Genomic DNA, 24,119 nt, shown 5'->3' with positions numbered 1-24,119 from the left:
TAATAATAACTTGCTTATCTCACCTAAAGCTCTGTCTACATTATCAAACTATAAGTTTGACAAACAAGTGATGTGCCCAAATATGGTAGGGATATGCTCAAATATGGTATTGATATGACATCATCATGTCCATATATGGGCACATCACATTTTTTGTCACATAAAGTTTGACAGAGCTTAAAACGTGTATTACTTACAGTATATACATTTTACCAAACTTAAATAATATATGCTCAAATATTATTAAAGTTTATTCATCAATTTAAAAACATATTCCTTACCTATTTGTGATGGATTACTTTATTTGACGTCTATGACGATCCCAAAATAAAGGATTTACACACAAGAATTTCTGTATGAAAACAAAATTAGAGCCATTAAGTAACATTTTAATAATTCAATAATTATAAAGCCACATGACAATGTTTATAAATATCTGAGAACCTGAAACGAAAATATGAAAATTAAAGTTATGAATATTACTACTGTATTATTAAATATAAATTAATCAACCTATCACAGCTTTGATAGATAGTCCAATGCAAGCCCACTGGTGGCCAAGACAAATTTGGGAAAGAACGCCAAACCAAAATATCTGCGTTGGCTACAAACAATTGAATCTTTATACAGTATTTTTCATATGATCATCTAAAATGTGCCAGTGTGGATACAAAAATACCACATCCTGACAAACTGAAACAATACAATGAATTAATACCATGTTTGAAAACCATAAACCAGTAAGTAACAAAACAATCAATATTGCAATATAATTTCATATTATAATTTTAAAATAAACTACTGAATGAATAAATTCAACCAGGTACACAAAAACGGTGGCTTCAGCAAAACTTCTTGAAAAACGATATGTTATTTATAATACTGTGGAACCTCTATTAGGGGGACAGCTTCAAGACCCAAAACGGTGTCTTCTGAATATGGGTTGGCCATTAAAAAACATATTTTGTCCTTGGTTAATTTCACATTCAAAATATTCCCTCATACATGTAGGGGTGTCCCTTGAATATGGGTGTCCCTTGAATAGGGGTGTCCCTTGAATAGGGGTGTCCCTTGAATAGGGGTGTCCCTTAAATAGGGGTGTCCCCTGAATAGGGGTGTCAGTTGAATAGGGGTGTCAGTTGAATAGGGGTGTCAGTTGAATAGGGGTGTCCCTTAAATAGGGGTGTCCCCTGAATAGGGGTGTCAGTTGAATAGGGGTGTCAGTTGAATAGGGGTGTCAGTTGAATAGGGGTGTCCCTTAAATAGGGGTGTCCCCTGAATAGGGGTGTCAGTTGAATAGGGGTGTCCCTTAAATAGGGGTGTCCCTTAAATAGGGGTGTCCCTTAAATAGGGGTATCCCCTGAATAGGGGTGTCAGTTGAATAGGGGTGTCAGTTGAATAGGGGTGTCCCAGAAATGGGTTGTACTTTAATACATATTTGACAGTATAGTACTCTGTATATACACATACAGGTACTACAATATTACTTTCAAAAAAACCCATACAGTAAAATTACGTTTAGTATATCATACAATTACGCTGCTGAAACTAAAATGTTTACGTGCCACATAGATTAAGAAAAATAATAAAGAAAAAATAATCAAGCTTTTACTTGTATGAGTAATTTTAAAAACACATTTTCCCGATCAACTCCAGACCTCTGAATGAAATCCTACCTCCATTATGAGTCTAAATGACCATTAAGAAAGACTTACAATCTCTCTTATTAATCCAGATTCCATGATGAATTTAAAATGTGACAATAACCAGACAGTGTCTCGTGCGCGGAACTAATTAAATTCTTCGATTTTGCGAGACAACACCAATTTGGTAATGACTCTCATTGCAGGAGAATATGAATCACATTACAGCAATATATGCTGTCAATAACATTATGCGTTTTTTGAATGAGGAGGTGGGTATGAAGATTTTCTAAGATGGTCCCTGGCCGCATGTTAAGGGATTAACACTAACTAAATATTGACATGTCAGGTTCCACCAGAATAGCAGTTATCAAATGCAATTAAATCATGCATTTAAATAAAATTTTGGGAGAGAATATGTTAATTTGTTAAAGCTTAAAGTTTATCCAAATTTGTTTTTCATTTTTATATTTTATTTAATTCTGATTTATAAATTTTATAAATCTTCTTGTGCACTGAAACTTGTACGCACTTCCATACAGTATTATTATGATACAAATAATTATTCTACTGTAACAAGACAAACTTCTGCTGGTTAATAAGGAGATTTCACAATCTGATAAAAGCAACTTTTAATTGATTCCAATTAAAAGAAATGCCTGTGTTTCATTAAGCCATGATTAGACCTGTCTGGTATTTGGTATCTTGTCTCATATTTAAGATATTTGAAAATGGCATTAATGGAATCACGCAATATTTGAAACATGCATTCTTTAATGCCATTGATTGAAATCATATGCACAGATGAAATCACACAATCCAGCTTATTTTTAGGTCTTACACCCAGCCTAATATTACCACAGCTTCCACCAAAGGACGCTCAGATACCTGGAAGTACTGTTATATTGTTTTCCCAACCACCCTTACCTCTTTTGACACACTACACTTTCTTAGCTACATCTCTGTGGATATATAGACCCCATATGACACTTGTTTCTAATATTTTTCCAGAGAAAGTGGAAATGGGGATACTAAATGGCCATGTTTGTGAACTAACATTTGTACTTTCAATTCTTAAATGACATCAAATTGATGTAATATACATGTGACCAGATGTGTGAGATTAACCTACAAAAGTACAATTCATACAGTACAGTATTCGACCTTACTTACATTGACTATGAATTATGATACATAACAAACAACAAATGAACCCTAAACAAACATACGTTTGAAAAGACAATATAATATCATTACTGCAGTAACTATTAATTGGAATGAGTAATTGCATATTTATAATTTTTTTTTCAACCAGCAAAATTTGGAAATAGGGAAGAGGACAAGAATATAGTATGCAAAAATAATACAGTTATTTACAGAAAAACAACAAAATTTATGACAACGCGACTCTACAGCTCACTATGTCGGTCGGCTGGGTATATCACCAACGTACCTAGGTAAATTAGCTTTCCTGGATAGATCTCCAAGTTACCGGGTAAATTAGCTTTGCTGGGTAGATCACCAACTTACCCGGGTAAATCAACTTTCCAGGGTAGATTGCCAAGTATACCCAGGTAAATAACTAAGCTTGAACAGGTTAAATATTTAGTCATCTAGGTCTTTTATGAATGTGACCTTTTATAAAAATTATAGGGTGGTACGCAAAAAATGCAAATTACTGTACTGGGTTTATGTGAACCTCAAGAAGTGAATCTTTTAAAATGTGCTTTTTTTAAGCCCAGAATTCAGGAACTACCTTGAAACTCCACCATCAACATGCGTATATGACTTGAAACATGAACAATCTTTTTAATATTTAAAACATTTAAGTTCTATCAAGCTAGTTTATCTATTCTACTATTGATTCTTTCTAATTTAATCTAACAATCTTGTTTTCTATAATCAATCACGTTCTGAGAATAAATCTTGTATACAACATCTTAAATGCAATCACAGAGGCTTGAAATGTCAAAGAAGAAATTATTCAAAAGCCAGAGGATTGTCTGGAGTAGAATCAATAATGTATGATAATTACGTTGCAAATAATTTATTAACATCAATAATTAACTCAAAACTAAATAAATTATGCCAATAGGATTCAGGGGAGTGTATAAAGAATTTGTGAAATACAGTACTGTAAAGGTCAATTTACACCGATGAGCGGTAACGATAATAAAAATATAGAATCTAAGTTATTCGACCTTATGACCATTTACACAAAATGCAGAGGGGACGGGCGCTTTCCCCAGAGCATAGAGATTCTACGTGGGACAACCTACGCGGTTTTCTGCTCATTTCGCTCATTGTGTAAGAGGTCTAAATTATTGAATATGAACATACCTACTTCTTAGCCTATCACAATATTTCAGAATGGACATTTTAAAATGAGAATGCGGTTTAATATTGGCATTCAAATTTAGAGGGGTGTAAACTAAGTGAGGATCACATCAAATTCTGCCAAATATATATTTATTATACTTAAGTTTACAATTGACAGTTTTTAATTTCTAATTAATTAAACCATGGGGTAATAATAAACCTTGTATATTGAAGATGACCTAAACAACAGCTAGTGACAAGCTCACAAACTCAAAGAAAACATGTACAAGCACCATTATTAAAAAAAGTAAAAAAACAATTAGAAATACTGAAAACAATGAAAAGGTAATATTATGAGATGATTTGTCATAAATTCAAATTTTGATAATTTTTTAAAAAATATCACTTTTAAACAATGTTCATAACATTATGATTAATATGAGCACTACCACTAAGATCATTTATTTTGTGATTAGCATATAATTCTAATAACATCATTCCTTCTGGAATAATTACTCTCCTTACATTATAATGATGAGTCATTCTTTAATTAAAACCTAGCTATTTCATAAACAAGTGGTTGTACTGTATGAGATGTATATTGCATTAATAATGTAATTAATACAGAAAGTTTAGAAAAATGTAAAATAATATTTATAACAGGAAAATAAGCTGTTGTCGGACACATCAATTCTAAAGCTCTGTCTACACTATCAAACTATGTGACAAAAAATATGATGTGCCCATATGGACATGATGATGTCATATCACCACCATATTTGGAAATATCAATACCATATTTGGGCACATCACACTTTTTTTGTCAAACAAGTTTGATAGTGTAGACGTGACATGAGCTTAAGAAATTGCTTATACTGTACAAACTGTGAATAGAAAATTGCAAGAAGTCAAATCTTCAAAAGGTTTAAATATTTTAAGATACCCAGTACCATAGAACCCCTCCTTTGGGAAACCCTTCTTCAGGAGATTCCCTTGTAAGGGAACAATTTCTTGTGAAACAAACAGGGGAAAACATATAACACTATATATATATATAAACACAACAGGCATAGAAATAAATTCCAAACCGCCCGGTGATACACTGAAAATTATTTAATTAATTTTTGAAACGATAAAGATGAGGAAATCTGGGAGAATGAGAAAAAGTCGCCCCAACCGAGACTCGAACTCGGACCGTCTGCTATATATATATATATGTATGGACACTTCTATTAAAGGGACACTTAGTTGGGACCCAAAGGTGTCCTTTCAAACGTACTGTAGTATAAAATATAGTACAGTGTAAATATATATATTTTTAGTATGCAACAGATAAATAATGTCAATACATAAACTTAAAAAAAAATAAAATTTGATATTGTAAAATATTATTACCCAAGCAGTAATAAAAGACTGGAAGTAATTATATTTAAAAATATGTATAAATTATGTAATATAACTTTTGAATAGAGTATTGGATATTAAACGCATACCATACAGATAATAAAATACAAACATATTTGTTATTATATTATTATTATTATGATAACACCAAAGAAAGCGCAAGTTATTATTTCAATTATTTATACTTAAACAGAGATACGAAGATATGAAGAAAAAAAAAATGACTCACCGTTTTCTTACATCAATGTTCATGCTCGCTGGTTTTTCTTTGAATTATAATGTTAGTTCTCCGGGGGAAAGCCGTATGAATTAGCCATGATTACCGAAAGCTTAACATCCGAATACCCTGCTAATATCAATGAAGACTCGCCTAATGATACTGAGGCATGCAGTCAATATCGTGTATGTATGCAGTCTTAGAACACTGTATCTTCTACTAGTGTTCCTTCACACATTGGATGTGCAGTGGAGCGTGGCATTCATCTGTCAAATAAATGAATACAACAACCAGGAATGCTGATACAATATTCATGCATGCGTATGTGAATATAAAAACATTACACTCCATAAATCAACAATATAAATATTTAATTTTTGATTATTGGTTTAGTAATTCTCTTTTCTGATTTTTTTTTTCCTTTTTAAATATTCGTTTTTATTTATTTTTGGCATTTTGTATGGTTTATGCTTTTTCATTTTTTCTTAACAATTTTATAAATTCTATTCTTTTAAAAAACTCAATAAAATATTAATATCCTCTATTAAAAGTAGGCCTACTACTGTCCATCCATTCATCGCCATCCATCTACATAGCTTCTAAAAAGAAACCAAAATATATTTATTAAATTCATTATTCATACAAATTTTATTTCAGGGATGCTAGAATTTGAATAAATAAAATAAAAATTGTAATTAATTAATAATAATTAATTAATTAATTGAAATATTGAATTGATCTATTTTATTGTGACTACCATCCTAGGCTTATAAAATATAATAATTGTTGTATAGAACAACCATATATTACCTATTAGGCCTATAGAGTTTTATTTATTACACATATTTATATGCAACAATTATTGGAAGAAAAAAAATACTATTAATAACATACTAATTAAATGTCCTATATATTCCAATACAAAATACTGGTATGTCTTTAATATTAAGCAAATATTAGCAAATTGAATGCAAAAATACCACACACAAATTCGCTTTAGTACATACCTATATGAAAATGGAATATTCCATAATAATTAGGTATTGATGTTTTTGTAATGACTTGGAGAAAGCAATCAGCAGTAAGTAAGAATAACATATTCATCCTTAGAATCCATTGACTGAACAATACAAAATATGATACAGAGTTGAAATATCGCCTTTACATTAATCAATCACTTCCTATATGCAAAAAGCATTCTTCAGGAATATATAATAAGTAGAGCGAATTTGTTGGACAAATGGAAAAAATGATATTACATGTGTATAGCTTGATTTGAGATAAAAAAAAAACCAATTAATTTTGTTAATTTAACGAATACATTTATTTATTTATTTATTTAAATTTTAAGTGGATTGAACAGAATTTAAATTTTCATTAAAAAAAATTAATACATTTTAAGCTCTGTCTACACTATCAAATTTGATGTGACAAAAAAATGTGATGTGCCCATATATGGACATGATGTCATATCACTACCATATTTGAGCAAATCACTCCATATTTGGGCACATCACAAACAAACTAGTTTGATAGTGTAGACAGAGCTTTAACTGATTAACTATAAAACTAAACATGTTTAAAACAGCTACACTCAACACAAATGTACCTGGTTTGATTTACTTTAAAAATCTGAATTTGGGACAGGCATTTTATATTTGGTGAAATATGATTTCAATTCCAGGGGTGCCTTAAGCTTTGTCTACGCTATCAAACTTTATGTGACAAAAAATGTGATGTGCCCATATATGGAAATGATGATGTCATGTTACTACCATTTTTGGGAATATCACTATCATATTTGGGCACATCACACATTCTTTGTCAAAATAGTTTGATAGTGTAGACAGAGCTTTAGGAGAGTGTGTTCACCCGTTTTGACAACTAAAATAACCAACCCCTTACTTCCCCACTGGATTAAAAACGTAACCAACCTATATACATCGTCTTAATTGAAATAACATTTTGAGGTTTTCTGTTTCCTATGTTTGACATTTTTCCAATTAAAAATAAAGAATTTTAAAATTGATTAATTACCCCTACTTCCAAAAACAAGTTCTTGGTGTTAAAATGAAATTAGTTAATTATCACAACTTGACACAGGAAATTACTCATTTTTACCCATCATGCAACAGTACTCTCTAAAATTAATATAGAAATACAAATATATAAACGTTTACTGTTATAACTTTATTGTTCGTTTTAATTATTTATCACATCAATTCATTTTTAGAATTATTATATTTAATTATTATTTAAAGTTTATTTCATTAGTTTTAATTTGGAATATGTAAAGCTCTGTCTACACTATAAAACTTAATGTAACAAAAAATGTGATGTGCGCATACATGGACATGATGATGTCATATCACTACCATATTTTTGTGCCATGGAGAATTTTGTACTTTGTATTCTTTTTTCCGAAATAAAAGATGAAATGAAATTACCATATTATTTGGGCACATCACACTCTTTTCTCAAACTAGTTTGATAGTGTAGACAGCTTTAGAATTATTCACTTTATAATAATATAGAGTAAGCACGTCAAATCAAGCAAGTCTTTAAGATGTGTACACAATTCAAAATATGCAAATTGGCTGTTGAATATGCAATTGGCTGTTGAATATGTAAATTGCCGGTTGAATATGCATTGTTTCAATGTCCTGTTTAGCAATTTTATCAAAATGTCATTAGACCAGAGTAGAATTAAATTTATTATTTTCGGGAAAAACTCTTTAAATTAATATTAAAAATTATTAATTTAAAGATATTTACAAATATATAGTAAAAAATTTAAAATAAGTAATGTAATAAAAATTGAAAAATGTATTTACAAACAACAATAAAAATGGAATGTTTTGTTTGTTCAATGTGTATATTATCAAGGTAAAGCAAACAAAATTTCTTTCAAAATCACCATTCAACCTGGATAAAAACGAATGAATAAAGTTTGTATGATCGCACTTTGAAAATGAAGTATTTGAGGCAGAGAGACAATATTTCGATCGATGGCAAGAAAAGTTTATAAAATTTATACTGATCCTAGAGGGCGAATTCTGGCGTTGACCTTCCACTTCCCACTGATGACCTCGCTGACCCAACAGATGTTGCGCTGCCCTTATATCGTCTGGATAACCCTAGATCAAACGCTGCATCATTCTGTGTGTTTCTTACAAATTCTGGCAGCCTAGATGAAAAAAAGAGCATTTGTTTCTTACAACCCCAATTTGTTTTGTATGGTTGGAAATAAACTCTTTAAAAAAGACTTGCACAAACCTGAGAAACTCAGGCCAGTGTCTGGGGACCTTATGCCAGCACCTAGGGAACTTAGGCCAGCACCTGGGGAACTTATGCCAGCATCTGGGGAACTCATGCCAGCACCTGGGGAACTCATGCCTGCACCTGGGGAACTTAGGCCAGGACCTGAGGAACTTAGGCCACCACCAGGGGAACTTAGTTCAGCGTCTGGGCAACCTAAGTTAGAATCTGTGCAACGACCATAACTTGGGCCAGCCCAAGAACTATTCTTAAAAAAATATTAGTATAATGTATTAGTGTTTACAACTAATTTTTATGAAAAAAAACACACCGCTTGGTACAATTAATAAACTTGAATACCTTGATGTTCTAGAATTTTCCAATTTAAATTTGTCTAGCTCCCTCTGGAGATATGTCTTTTCTTGTAAGATTCGTCTCTCACGAGCCATGTGTTCTGAAACCTGCAAATAAGATGCATCATCTCAATCAATATTCTACAATTATTAGTAATTTTATTTAATTTATTAATTATTCAACTCAATTTATTACTTAAACAATCTCTGATCTTGCAAATAACAATAGATTCTAGATACGAAATAAAAGTGTTTATATATATTTTTTTATTTCATACGCATCCAACAGTGAGTAAGTCACCAATTACAGGATGGATAAACTATTTTTGTAATTTATCGTGCTTATAAACCGAGTCTTATTTGAGGCTTAGGAAGTGGTGTTGAAAGAGTCGTGAGTTACAACCCTGGCACTATGTCAGGATTGAACCCCAGACCTTGGGATGTTAACCACCAAGCTAGAGGGGTCAGTGATCCATTAGGCGCTATATAAATACTATTTATTATTATTATTATTATTATTATTAAGCTACAGCTCCAATCTATATTGAAACTAAAATGGAGGTTTTCAAAAACCGCCAACCAAAAATGCACCTATATACACCAACAGTTATCATCATTGCAAATTATTTTGAATTTTAACATAAGAAAGTTCTATTATAAACAAAAATTTAAATAGATTATATCACTTTTTTTGAAGAATCTGCAACCCTGTTTTCTGAATCAGTAATTTTTTGATGCAACTTTTTGTTTATGTCAGACAGTTCTGCCAGCTTGTGTTCAGCCTGAAAAAAATGCATATTTCATCATTTCCAACGAATACCATTTAAAAGTATTGAACATTAAATCAACCTTTCATTTACCGTTCCGATGCGAAAATGAGTGAAATTTCTTCTTTCTTTAAAATTGGCATTTAATGTTCTGTTTACACTATCAAACTAGTTTTACATAAAAAAGTGTGATATGCCCAAATATGGTAGTGATATGACATCATCATGTGCATATATGGGCACATCACTTTTTTTTGTTAAATAGTTTGATAGTGCAGACAGAGCATAAGAGGGCAAATGAATATAACTTGATATTGTACAATTGGAAAGCCTCTTAAAGTAAAGTTAAAATTTTAAAAAAGCAAGTTACCTCAAGAAATGTTTCTCTACTGTTTGTCAGTTGCAATGTGAGCTCCTTACATCTTTGCTTTTGAGTTGAATTCTCAAGTCTAAACCATACCAAAGCATTATTAACATACAGTAAGGCATTGTTGTCCATATACGTGGTATACGATGTATGCTGATAATCTTTATTTTTACTTTAATTACCTCCGCCAAGGAGGTTATGTTTTCACCCCTGTATGTTTGTGTGTGTGTTTGTGTGTGTGTTTGTGTGTGTGTCTGTGAACAGCCTGGAGGCCACAGTTTTTATCCGATTCTAACCAAATTTGGACACAATGATCTATGTGAGTGAGTGGCCGAGCGGTTAAGACAGTGGAACCGTAATTACGTAGCCATAACATTGGCAAGGGTTCGAGGCTCACTCGCTCCATGGTTCTGGTGGTAGAACGAGTCTTCTCGGATAAGGACTATAAACCGTAGGTCCAGTGTACACATCTAGCTCGTGTGCACTTTAAAGAACCTAGTACATCTTTCGAGACGAGTAGGGGGTTACCCCGGTGTATTAGTACATCACAGCCACTGATCACCAACTGGGCCCTCTGGGAGACCAGTCTTTGACTGAAGAGGTTACCCAGTATAAATATAAATTTCAATTCAATATGCCCAAAAAGCTCGGACGAGTTCGAATTTGAGGGGGAAAGGTCATAGGTCAAAACTAACAAAAAACTATTTTACTGTCTAGAGACCACAGTTTTGATCCGATTCTCACCAAACTTAGCCACAATGATCAACGACACATCATATAATTGTGGTTACATTTTGAAGGGTCAGGGTCAAAGATCAAACTCCACCAAAAAAAAAAAAATAAAAAAATAATAAAAAAAAAAAAAACCCTCAGTGGGGCTTCAACCAGCGACCTCAACTGTGAGAGGCTGGATACATAACCATTACACCACACTGTCATCCACAACTTTGTAGTGTGCAGTTAACATATTTACACTTAGAACTAATAAAAAAAAATGTTAAAAAAAAATATTCAGGGGGCATTTTATGTAGAGGAATTTTACAGTAGGCGGAGGTTTGTACTCTCGGAGTACCCTCTAGTTTATACTATTTTTATTCAAATACATTCTGCTGTATTAGCCAGATAGGGAAAAGTCAGGTGGGTCAACCCAAAACATCCTGGAGGCGCACAGTGGATAAAGAATGAGATAGATTAGGCTGGGATCATGGAATGAAGCTAAAGTTAAAGCTAGAAACAGAATTGACTAAAGGGAGAATCTTGTAGCCTTATGGGACACTCGGCCCGAAGAGGATAGGTAAGGTAAATGTATACTATTGTGAAAGAAGTGACTTTTATATAGCTTACCGTAATTCTTTGACCTTGGATTCAAATTTTTGTGCGAGTGACTTTGATTCTTCACGCCATCTACATAATAAAAAACAAAACGCATTGAACGTGTGTTCCACGGTATAACATTAAGCGGTAAACGAGGGAAAAAGATATAGAATCTGTTTTTTTTTTTAACAATTAAACAAAATGCGGAGCGGATGGGCAAAAATTCGCTCAGGATATATACAGATGTGGGACAAGCAGCATGCTTCTCTGCTTACCGTTAGCACTCATTTGTGTAAATTGGCCTTACGAGGTAAAATAAATGTTACTTTTTACATACTTTGCACTAATTCTTTGTTGGGATGTAAGCATCTGACGAAGTTCAAACATTGCTTGTCGATTTGTGTCTTCCAAAGTTTCAAATCTGATCTCATATTCCCTGCGTAATTGATTCATTTCATGCTCCATACCACTTGTCTAACAAGAAATTGCAAAACACTGGGGTTCAACAACTTGAGTGCATCAAATTTTATTGTGCCCATATATGGACATGATGATGTCATATTTGAGTATATTACTACCATATTTGGGTACATCAACCTTTTGTTTGTTGACAATGTAGACAGAGCTTTAGGTTTAAGCTCTGTCTACACTATCAAATTGTATGTGACAGAAAAATGTGATGTGCCCATATATGGACATGAAGATGTCATATCACTACCATATTTGGGCAGATCACACTTTTTTGCTAAACTAGGTTGATAGTTTTGAAAGAGCTTAAGGCATTTTAGTTAATCTTATCTAAGTGAATACAATTTAAATATTTATTGCCTCTAGTTTGTTTCACAGGAAAGTGTCTCCTTAAGAGGGGTGTTAAAAAAAAGCGGTTCTACTATACCTCTTTTTGACACATGCGTTCAGTTGCATCTTGCTCCTTTTTCGTCTCTGTTACACGTTTCTTGTAATTATCAACCTCTTCCGATAGCATAAGTCGTTCTTCAGACATCGTTTCGCATTCTTTGGACAAGGCAGCTAGTCTTTTCTGCAGCTGTGTATTGTTTAAAATGAGTTGAGATTGTTCATGATCGTGCCTGGAAAAAAAAGAGAAGACAACTGGATAAGAGACTACAGACAATTTGAATAAAAAGTTGAATTATGTAAGCAGTAGTATTACAGTACAAGTGTCAGTGAATAATATTAAGACATACCGAAGCTTCTGTTGTTGTAAATTTGTGTCAAGAGATTTTGCGAGCGTCTCTGATTCAATGCGTAGTCGCTCTGCATTTAGCGCCCTCATCTGTAACTTCTGGTTAAGTTCATTGTTAGACTCCGTCATTCCTTCCTTGTACATCTATTTCAATATAAACAGAATAAGAGTATTAAGGTACAAAATCTTTTACACACCACAATGTAGGTTATCTTTTGAAATAAAATTACTTTGCACAGACCCACAAATGTCGTATCTTCAAAAACAATTCAAAGTAACGCACCCCTCAGATCCCCGGCATTATTCCTGTAACAGTTTACTTTTAAAATAATTATTGTATGTACATTTTACCTTTTGCAGTTCTTCTTCCACTGCTCTTTTTTCACGCATAGCACGCTCAATTTCTGCTTGTTTTTCACCATTTTCCTAAAAAGAAATGTTTTACACTTGTATAACTTAACTTTGTTCATTGATAAAATCAAGGACTGCTCTTGAGGTCAAATTTAAGCCCACATGTTTTAACGAGCAAAATCAACATTCTAATTTAAGCTTCATTTATATAAAGATAATTATAATGTGGGTGTTTGACTTGATGCCAGGCATAAACAAAAGTGCTTGATACAAAACCTTGATAGAAAAATATACTTAAATATTACTTACCGTTTCAAGAGATTGAAGCTCCTCCATTAATTTAGCAATATTTATGTTACATTGTTTACGAACATTGTCAACCTCTTGCCTGGTGCGTTTGCCGGCCTCGTTTACAAGACGTGTCAACGATTCCTGTAAACGCTCTAGTTTCTCCCGGCACTGTTGTTCTCTTACGACAGCCTTAAAAATGAATGGATTATATGGATTAAATAGGACGAGTCCAAATTACAGAAAAGATCTTTTATCTTTTGAGGTTGGAAATAAAGTACAACTAAATCATCAGGTAACTACCTGGTCTTTTTCCAGTACCATGTTTTCCACTAACTGAATGCTATCCTTCACTTGCATAGTAGCCTCACGCTCACGTTTCTCAGCGTCAGAACTGAAATAAATTATTTACAAAATTGATTAGGTCATTTCTGTGCTACACATTGAATTGATAGAATTACAATGAATGCCTATTAAAGCCCATATATGGACATGATGTTGTCATATCACTACCATATTTGGGCATATCACTATCATATTTGGGCACATCACACTTTTTTGTTAAACTGGTTTGATAGTGTAGACAGAGCTTAAGACACAGACAAGAGGTAACAAAGTGTCTCATTAACATGGGTTGGGCGTAGTTGACAAACATTTCATGTATACTTACCATCGTTTTAGCAACAATCCATAATTTTCCTCAGTTTCATCTCTTACACTTTTTAAATTTTTATTCTCTTTTGTAAGTAAAGACATCCTGCAAGAAAGTAAATTATTATTAGTTGTGAGCATGACAACACAGTTCATGGAATGGTTATAACTCTGTATATCTGTGATGATATTAATTTATTTTAGAGTATTTCCAAAAATGATGTGAATTCATACAGTGCTTCAGTAGTCAAAACGTCAATTTTTTTTACCATATTTAATGAGGGCGATCCATCCAGTAATTGCTGATAATTAGGGACCCTCAGAGGTTCACAAGACATTATACACAAGATTCTCTACACAAACAAAGTCTTATTACACCTCTTTGGGAGTGGACGAGACTTCAACCCAGGACCCTTGGAGTGGTAGCATCATGACCAAAAGCCACAACTCCACTCCTTACATTTTAATGCAACCTTATCCTTACCTATGATCATATTCCTGTAACGCCGTCTGTAATTCCATCAGCCTGTTGTCGGATGCTTTCTCCTTCCCCACTGCCTGGGTCACTTCAGTATTCTGAAAAAACGAAAGTTAATCTATTGTCATATCACTACCATATTTAAGAATATCACTACCATATTTGGGCACCTTTTTCACCTTATCAAACCAGTTTGACAAAAAAAGTTTGATGTCTCGAAATAAAATATGGTAGTGATATGATGTAATCATGTCCATATATGTGCACATTTTTTGTCACCTAAAGATAGTGTAGACAGAGATTTAGAAATGTTTTAGAGTTACTGTAGTATTCTTTGGTATATGAAAGGTTAATCAGTCACCAGTTGTTAAACCAGGCCAGACTGTCTATATCCACCATTGCCTAAAGAGATAATATTTTTTTCAACTTGCTCTACACTATCAAACTTTATGTGACAAAAACATGTGACATACCCATAAATGGAAATGATGATGTACAGTAATATCACTACCATATTTGGGCACATCAGTACCATATTTGGGAACATCACTACCATATTTGGGCACATCACTACCATATTTGGGCATATCACTACCATATTTAAGCACATCACTACCATATTTGGACATATCACTAACATATTTGGGCACATCACTACCATATTTGGACATATCACTACCATATTTGGGCACATCACTACCATATTTGGGCACATCACACTTCTTTTTGTCAAACTAGTTTGATAGTGTAGACAAAGCTTTTAGTCCAGGAGTATTAGACAAAAAAAGGGCCAAAGGTAGAAATAAATATGCTAAAGCTGAATTTTTCAGGATAGGTCTCCAATGTTGTCTGGAACAACATACTAAAAGTCCCCGGGTTTCCCCGTTGTGCTTCAACCTGATTGGGCCATTTTTCAAAATGGCGGCCATCTTAACATTATTTACCATATTTTGACAACCAGTAGGTGTAAGTAAACAATTTTGGTGTCAAAATACTCAGAAGACCAATATTTATATTCACTGTAATGGAGAAGTTTTTAAAAAAATGACCGGAAATGCCTGTTTTGACCTTTGACCATAAATTTGGATTATCTCAATATCTCATCAACGACTGGCCGTAGAGAGTTCAAAATTGTCCCAAATTATTCAGAATGCCCAACTTTCTATTCACTCTAATGAAAGAAAAATACTAAATTCCTTTAGAAACCTTCTATTCTGACCTTTGAACTATTGACCTAAGCATATTTTAATTTTATAGACATCTTGGTGATCGATAGGAGTACATAAACGAAATTGGTGTCAAAATACTCAGAAGACCCATATTTATATTCATTATAATGGAAAAGTTTTTAAAAAAATGACCGGAAATGCATGTTTTGAACTTTGACCCGAAATTTGGATTATCTCAATATCTCATCAACGACTGGTCGTAGAGACTTCAAAGTTGTCCCAAATTATTCGGAATGCCCAACTTTCTACTTTAATGAAAAATACCAAAAACCTTTAGAAACCTTCTATTTTGACCTTTGAACTATTGACGTAGGCATATTTATTTTTATAGACATCTTGGTGATCGATAGGATACGAAATTGGTTTCAAAATTTATAACTTTGACCCTAAATTTGGGTTATCTCAATACTGCATCAACTGCTGGCCGTAGAGACTTCAAATTTGTCCTAAATTAAGCAGTGTGCCCAACTCTCTATTCACTGTAGTTAAAGAAAAATACTAAAAGCCTTTAGAAACCACCTATTTTGCCATTTGAACTATTGATCTGGCCAATACAATATTTTATATCATAATTATATAGAAATCTTGGTGATCGATAGGAATACATAAGCGAATTTGTTGTCAAAATATTCCAAAACACCCATGTTTTTTTACCTTTGACTTTAATCACTACATTATAATAAATTTAATAATTCAAGTCCCAAATAGCATGATGGACATATCATACCATTCATCATGCCATGAGATGTCAAATTTATCTGAAACAGCCTAGAAAAAATGTCCGATGGACGAATAATAATATTCATCAATATAGATATGAGGCCATAATTTCAGGTATCAAAGGGTCACAATGTGTCATTTGACAAATCACCTAAATAATAAAATACAATATGACACTCTTACAAATCTATCAAGATGGATTATAAAGAAATTGTCACTGTAAAGTTCTTCAACAGATTTTCATGCCCTTATTTTATTAACCATCATATAGTCCTGAAGTATTTTCGATTTTTAGAGAATTTTGATTAGAAAAAAAACAGAGAAAATGTTCACATCTTAAAGATAAATACAATAATTCTTTTAAAATTAAATTGCATCATATCAGATAGGAATCGGAAGTATGACTAGAGCCTAAAATGAGACTTAGACTGAGACCTTGATAAATGGTTGGGTGGGTGACTATGTACAGTGTGCAGTTTTAGACAATTTAAAAAATGTTATAAGATAAATTATGTACTCCAGACCTATATACACAAAGAAATGTAATAGTGCAGCTCAATTGAAAAAAAACCCCCAATTTTACCAATAAGTGTGTGTCAAATCAACCAGTAGTGGTCTCTGCTATATATTAAATGGCACTGCCGAAGAGGAAACATTTCAGAATTGGTGTAGCTCCAAAGTTTAAACATGGATATTAGCCATATAGAGAAGGCGTGGCATTTTTTGGAGGACTAATTTCTAACCTTAATATTTCAAGAATAAATCAATAATAAAATTTGTTTGGTTACTAATGAATAAAAGAAGTGAAAACAGGCTAAAGACAGTAAAATGTATCATATATATATAGTTTAAAATTGGGGCTTGGTTTGTCTGTTTAGCATCTGAGCAATTTGGAATGAATTTTACCTCTCATGGCAATGGCCATACTGATGAATTGTTAGATTCTGTCTATCTTTATGTCAACTTAAATTTAACTTTTTGCATCTAAGCCCTCCCTCTGGAGAGCACGGGCTATTGTCGGTTTATACAGGTAAGCTAGGCACGAAATGAGACTAATTCTCATTAAAATGTAATGATTAAGGTCAAAGGTCAAAACACTTTCAATCGCATTTAGTACATTATTTCTATAAGAGTAAACAGAAACATGGGCGTTTTGGAGTATTTTGAAACCAAATTATTCCTATTGATCACCAAGATTTCTATACAATTTTGGTATAAAATATGACCAGATCAAGGGTTCAAAGGTCGAAATAGAAGGTTTCTAAAGGAATTTGGTATTTTTCTTTCATTAAAGTGAATAGAAAGTTGGGCATTCCGCATAATTTGGGACAACTTTGAAGTCTTTACGGCCAGTCGTTGATGAGATATTGAGATAATCCAAATTTAGGGTCAAAGTTCAAAACATGCATTTCCGGTAATTTTTTAAAAAACTTTTCCATTATAATGAATATAAATATGTGTCTTCTGAGTATTTTGACACCAATTTCGCTTGTGTACTCCTATCGATCACCAAGATGTCTATAAAATTAAAATATGTCTAGGTCAATAGTTCAAAGGTCAAAATAGAAGGTTTCTAAAGGAATTTGGTATTTTTCTTTCATTAAAGTGAATAGAAAGTTGGGCATTCTGAATAATTTGGGACAACATTGAAGTCTCTACGGCCAGTCGTTGATGAGATATTGAGATAATCAAAATTTAGCGTCAAAGGTCAAAACAGGCATTTCTGACCATTTTTTGTTAAACTTTTTCATTACAGTGAATATAAATATTGGTCTTCTGAGTATTTTGACACCAAGATTGTTTACTTACACCTACTGGTTGTCAGCATATGGTAAATAATTTTAAGATGGCCGCCATTTTGAAAAATGGCCAAATCGGGTTGAAGCACAATGGGGAAACCCGGGGACTTTTAGTATGTTGTTTCAGACAACATTAGGGACCTATCCTGAAAAATTCAGCTTTAGCTATTTATTTCTACCTCAAAGTCTAATACTCCTGGACTATTTAGCCCCTTATTTGACATAACATATATTACCTTCTTCTTTATCTGATCTTGAAGGCTTTCCAGTGTTGTTTTCATATCTTTCAACTGGATACTTGATGTCTTAAAATCATTCCTTGCCTTTGTTAGCTGTGTTCTTAGACTCTCAATCTCTTCATTTTGTGAGCTTATAACCTGCTGTAGATGACTTGTTGTCTAGGTTACAATCAACAATGATTACAAATAAATATAAATAAAAAAAACATATTTTGTAAACTTTTTCCTGGTGGAACCAGTGTTTGAGCTTATTTGGTCTCTCCAGATACAATACATAAACTATTTTCTACATATTATGTTATTATATTTTTTAATTAATTAATTGTGTGTGTAAATAAATGAACATTCATTAAAATCATTTTTTTGTAAGGAGTACAGAGACATTTCGTAAACAAAACTAACATGTTTTTGTGTACCATAATCTTCATTTCTTATAAAATGATCATACCGGTTTCACACATTAATTTCCATCTTGAGTGTGTGGTTCCAGATAGGTACAAAACAATTATGTACAGTTTTATTTAAAAAAAATGTTATTTGTTATTTATTTAGGCACATGTATTGTGGCCAAGGATTACCAATAGTAAAGTAATCACTGTCCTATCAGAACAGAGGCTATTTTGTGAACCAGTTCATTGGGGTAACCCCCTACTTGTCTTGAATAATTAACTGGGGTTTTTTTTTTTTAAGTGCACACGGACAAACTGTGTACACTGGACCTATGTCTTAGTCCTTATCCAAGAAGACTTTAGCACCAGAACTAGGAGTGCCAATATTGTTGGCTCTTTAGGTACGTTAAACGGAGCCCCTGTCCTAACTGCTCAGCCATTTGAATCGTTTAATTGTATTTAAATTAATACCTTTTTTTAGAGTGTAATTATATAGTAGGCCTGTCAGTAGTACTAGTACTCTCCACAAGGAGAGATTTAATTAACAGACATTTTTTTATTTCACTTACCATTTCTAATCTTTGTGTCTTAGTCTGCAGTTGTTGATTTTCTCCTATAAGCTCTGTACCCTTCTCCTGTAAAATATAAAAAAAAGTCAACTATCTCTGTCTTTTTTGTTTTCAATTCAAGAAAATGCTTATAACTTAAATACTTGTTTTTTTTGTTTCATACCCTTCCAATAGCGATCACAAATTTGCCCAATTAGAGGATTAGAGGATGGATAAACAATTTAATAATGTATCATGCTTATAAAGTTAATATCATTTGAGGCTTAGGGAGTGGAGTTGAAAGAGTCATTAGTTACAACCCTGGCACTAGGTCAGTATTGAACCCTGGACCTAGGTCAGGATTGAACCCTGCACTAGGTCAGGATTGAACCTTGGACATAAGTCAGTATTGAACCATGGCACTAGGTCAGGATTGAAAGGCAAGCTTGTTAACCTCCAAGCTACAGCTCCACTACTTGTTTGTTTTAGTTAATCATTTTTTGATTAAATAGTTGAATTAGAGAAGAGTAAAATTACTTATTTCCTGGTTATATTTATCTAATTTTTGGTCAATAAATTTTGTATGCCTTTCGAACTAATTCTACCTGTATTGCTTGATGAGTCTGGGAATGTAATTCAGCTTCTTGCAATACACGCTGAAACAAAATTACACCAGTTTATAAAAAATATTTTCAACACAAAGAAGCATCATTTATAACAGTAGAGCCCCTCCTTTTAGACATCCCATTAGATAGACACTTTCTCATGGGGAAAAACCCTGAAAATGTTTTAACACTATGGTCAACCCCTATTCAGAAAGTGTATGTATGTGGTGTTCTCCAATATACTGTATAAATCGAGTGAGTGTGGCCGAGCGGTTAAGACAGTGGAATCGTAATCCATAGCCATAACATCGGCAAGGGTTCGAGGCTCACTCGCTCCATGGTTCTGGTGGTAGAACAAGTCTTCTCGGATAAGGACTATAAACCGTAGGTCCAGTGTATATCTGGCTCATGTGCACTTTAAAGAACCTAGTACATCTTTCGAGACGAGTAGGGGGTTACCCCGGTGTACTAGTTCATACATGCACACTGTCTTGGACAGACGTAATGGCGCCGTAGTTGGCTGCCGATGACACGATGTGAGGGGAGAAGAATGTTGTTGAAAGATGTAACAACTTAGTCCACAGCGCCTTTGATCACTAATTGTTGCTGGAATTGGCGATTTACAAACTTGTGTATATTATTATATTAAATCAAGACTGGCAAATTACAAGTCAAATGATATTGTACTTTGTCTATCCAATTGACAAGATATAGCCTTTGATTACTCTTGGTCTATGTTTCAATCAATTTCAATTGTATGACCCACTATACAACCCCTTGGATGGAGAGGTGCGTCATTTGTCCGATGTGTGTCATACCTTACGAATACCACCTGCGCCAAGACTTTTAGGTGAACATGACACACCCATTTTGACCATGTATGTTGTTCATGATAGTCAGTGGTATAGTGATGGGCATTGGCAAACCAATGTTCATGTGACGTTCCATCTACACTAGGTTTTTCTCCCAGAGGTTATATAGTGGGTAATACAGAGGTGCATAACCTACCACTACTAGATAGGTGTTTTTTGTATGTATATTTTTATATTATAATACAGTTTGGAGCCAATTTAGTCAGGTAAATCTTACTGGAAAACCCTAAAACCAAAAATATGGTTTCCACTGTATTTTATTCATTTTTTACCTTATGTTCTTCAGTAAGTATTTCAAGCTCATGTTGTGTTGCCTGCCACATTTCCGTTCCATAATCTTTTTCCTTTTGCATCACCTGTAGTTGTCTTTGTAAATTATTAATGACATCATTATCAATATCACGGTCATTATCATCAACAGCCAATGATGATTCCAAATCCGTCTGAATATTATTCTTTAATTCTGATCGCAACTTGTTGTTCTCATCAACGAGTCTTTGACATTTTTCTGATAATTCATGGTGTTGTATCTTGTACCCATGTATCTCCTGTCGGAGGCGATGAACTTCCTTGTCATACTCGGCAACCAATGGTGATAATAGGCCTTTGTTTATTAACCAAGGGGCTGATGTTGAGTCTTCATCCTGCAAGTCTCTCTGAAACAAAATATTATTTACAAAATTATGTTTTGTTTTTATTATCCAATTACTATCACTCAGCTATCATAGAGATGATTGGGCACATTCTTATCGTCTTAGGCGTTGGGCCTGATAGTCTTAATCAGACAGTCTCAACATTGAGTCCGATAGCCAAGTGTATCGTTTGTAAATCCATTCCATTATAGTAGTTCATTATAATTGCTTTATTATGAAGGTGTCCCAAAGAAGAGATTCTACTGTCACCATGGATACTCTTTATAGGTCTTTTTCATTTGTGAACAATTATAAATCCAATTCGTTTTCGTGGACCCGATCATTTTTTCTTTATTTTTATAATGGGCCCGATCGTCTAATAGTAATTATATTGGCCCGAATGTCCACACGGTTGAGCCGAACATCGAAAAATTTGGGCCCGAACGTCTACACCCGTTGGTGCCCGATCTTCTGGCCCCGATTGTCTGTCAATCTTTATTCAGAATTTACAAAAAAAAAGGTGTTTATAATATTTAATAATCAACATTTCAACAAAAGAACAAGCCTAAACTTTTTCTGATAATCTTTACCTTTGCTTGTTCATCTAATGGAAGATATTTTTCCTGGTACTTTCTCAATTCAGCACTCAACCTTTGAACTGCAAAAATTGTGTTAAAAAAAACAAAAATAAAGTTAAAAATTGTTATTAAATTTAACCAAATTTAGACATATTATTATTAGGCCTCCGTTTAGGTCTAGGCTAGGCCTTTATTAGGCCTAGAGAAACTAGTTAGGTCATAGAAATACTGTAAGTGTAGGAAGTACCTACTAGTTAGGCCTACAATTGCCTACTAGCCTAGGCCTAGACTGGACTGCGACGGTCTGCACACTGCACTGGCACTGGCACTGCCTCTTCTGCTGTGTGGGTGGAAAATTAAAAGGCCTGGTGGGCCTAGCTTTAAATGTTTAAAAATATAGTTTAAAATGTAGACTAACCTTGGTCACGCAGGAACTCAATTTCACCATCTACCATTGTACATGAAATATCTCGGTATTATGTTCTCAAAAAATGTCTTGTAACTTTAAAATGTGAACAATTAAGGCATACTGTCTGCAAACGAACCGATGGAATTTCATACCAACCGCGCCGCCAGTTTAGTTGTTTGTTATTAATTTATTTACGGTGTTAGTTACGTCATCATATACATGGGGCCGGGCGGCGCGGCGGCGGGTGTGTACTGCATGACGATTGGTGTGTACTGCATGACGATTGGTGTGTACTGCATGACGATTGGTGTGTACTGCATGTTGTTTGGTGTGTACTGCATGACAATTGGTGTGTACTGCATGTATTGGTGTGTACTGCATGACGATTGGTGTGTACTGCATGACGATTGGTGTGTACTGCATGACGATTGGTGTGTACTGCATGATAAATGTGAACTGAAGGCAGAGGAGGCGTTCCATAGTGTACTGCATGACCATTGGTGTGTACTGCATGACCATTGGTGTGTACTGCATGACGATTGGTGTGTACTGCATAACAAATGTGAACTACTTCAAGTTGCACAGCAACAGTACATGAAGGTGATATGGTAGAAACTGCACAACCAGTGGGGGTAATGCCATTAGAAAGAAGTCTCATTTTCTGCAGACTTTTTTTACATGTCCAAGTAACCATCAAATCAGTTACTTCCTTATGCTTATCTTCATGACGTACAACGGCTGGCTATGCATATCTGTCGGCCTCGGTGCTGGATTCAGATATTTTTTATTCGGCTGGAAAAAAGCTATCGTGGTTGATATAAACGAACATTGCCATTAATTTTACATTATGTATATTGTGCAGTGAGACGATGACATTTTTAATAAAGAAAAACTCTACTGACTTAATAGTCATGTGCATTTTAAGTTAGGGGTGTGTGAGGATTGGCTTATAAGGGGTGGGGCTAATACATAGGGTCCTGTCCTCTCTCCCTTCCAATTCTTCCTTCTAGTCGGTGTCACACTTTAATGTGTATCTAGGCCATTGTAAGATCAAGATTAGTGTATGCAACACAAGCCTGTTACCCAAAAGAAGCTGAAATAAAGAAATTGGAGACATGTTGGTACTCGCTCATGAGACAGATGATAAGAGGGGGATATAAATGTAAAGAAGCGAAGGTTACAGGGAACCAAGAGCAATATCTACAGAAGATGGAATTTTCAGTCTCCTGTTCTCAAATAAAGATGTTGAAAATATCATTGGTGCAACTCCACTAAAAGAATATATACATGTTCACTACCTGAAGTACATAGCCCATATCTTTCGAGAACCAAATAACTCATTAACAAAACAAATGCTCTTTGCAAAAGCCCGAAAACCATACTATCGTGACCCATGGATCAAATTAAGTGTGATCCTAGTCAAGCTAAGAAGCTAACCCAGTCAAGGAAGCCCTTCAACAGTCGGACCCAGCATATATTTGGATG

At 33.8% G+C, this 24,119-nt stretch overlaps 1 protein-coding gene across 1 annotated transcript; it reads right to left on the bottom strand.

The window, feature by feature from the left end:
• Window positions 1-6,950: 6,950 nt before the first annotated feature.
• LOC140049232 (sodium channel and clathrin linker 1-like) lies at window positions 6,951-22,784 on the bottom strand. The gene is made up of 19 exons (XM_072094073.1): window positions 22,644-22,784; window positions 22,238-22,305; window positions 21,288-21,671; window positions 20,144-20,194; window positions 19,560-19,625; window positions 18,599-18,760; window positions 14,621-14,712; window positions 14,156-14,242; window positions 13,789-13,879; window positions 13,507-13,677; window positions 13,198-13,272; window positions 12,848-12,990; window positions 12,538-12,730; window positions 11,980-12,116; window positions 11,673-11,732; window positions 10,332-10,410; window positions 9,881-9,976; window positions 9,202-9,302; window positions 6,951-8,770 (listed from the first exon to the last, which is right to left on the bottom strand). Exons 1-19 carry the CDS (start codon window positions 22,678-22,680, stop codon window positions 8,626-8,628), a joined length of 2,238 nt encoding a protein of 745 aa, XP_071950174.1. The 5' UTR covers window positions 22,681-22,784; the 3' UTR covers window positions 6,951-8,625.
• Between the last annotated feature and the right edge of the window lie 1,335 nt (window positions 22,785-24,119).

The sequence above is a fragment of the Antedon mediterranea genome, chromosome 5, assembly GCF_964355755.1.
Source record: "Antedon mediterranea chromosome 5, ecAntMedi1.1, whole genome shotgun sequence".
Lineage (NCBI taxonomy): Eukaryota > Metazoa > Echinodermata > Crinoidea > Comatulida > Antedonidae > Antedon > Antedon mediterranea.
The sequence above is the reverse complement of the archived record's forward strand: the minus strand, read 5'-3'. Positions and strand labels throughout refer to the sequence as shown.

Excerpts from the sequence above, each read along its gene's own strand:
- LOC140049232 (XM_072094073.1), bottom strand. The coding sequence starts at position 22,680 with ATGGTAGATGGTGAAATTGAGTTCCTGCGTGACCAAG. Across the intron at positions 12,731-12,847 it reads TTACAACAACAGAAGCTTCG|GCACGATCATGAACAATCTC; the intron begins GTATGTCTTAAT and ends TTTTTTTTCCAG. Across the intron at positions 12,117-12,537 it reads AACGCATGTGTCAAAAAGAG|ACAAGTGGTATGGAGCATGA; the intron begins GTATAGTAGAAC and ends ATTTCTTGTTAG.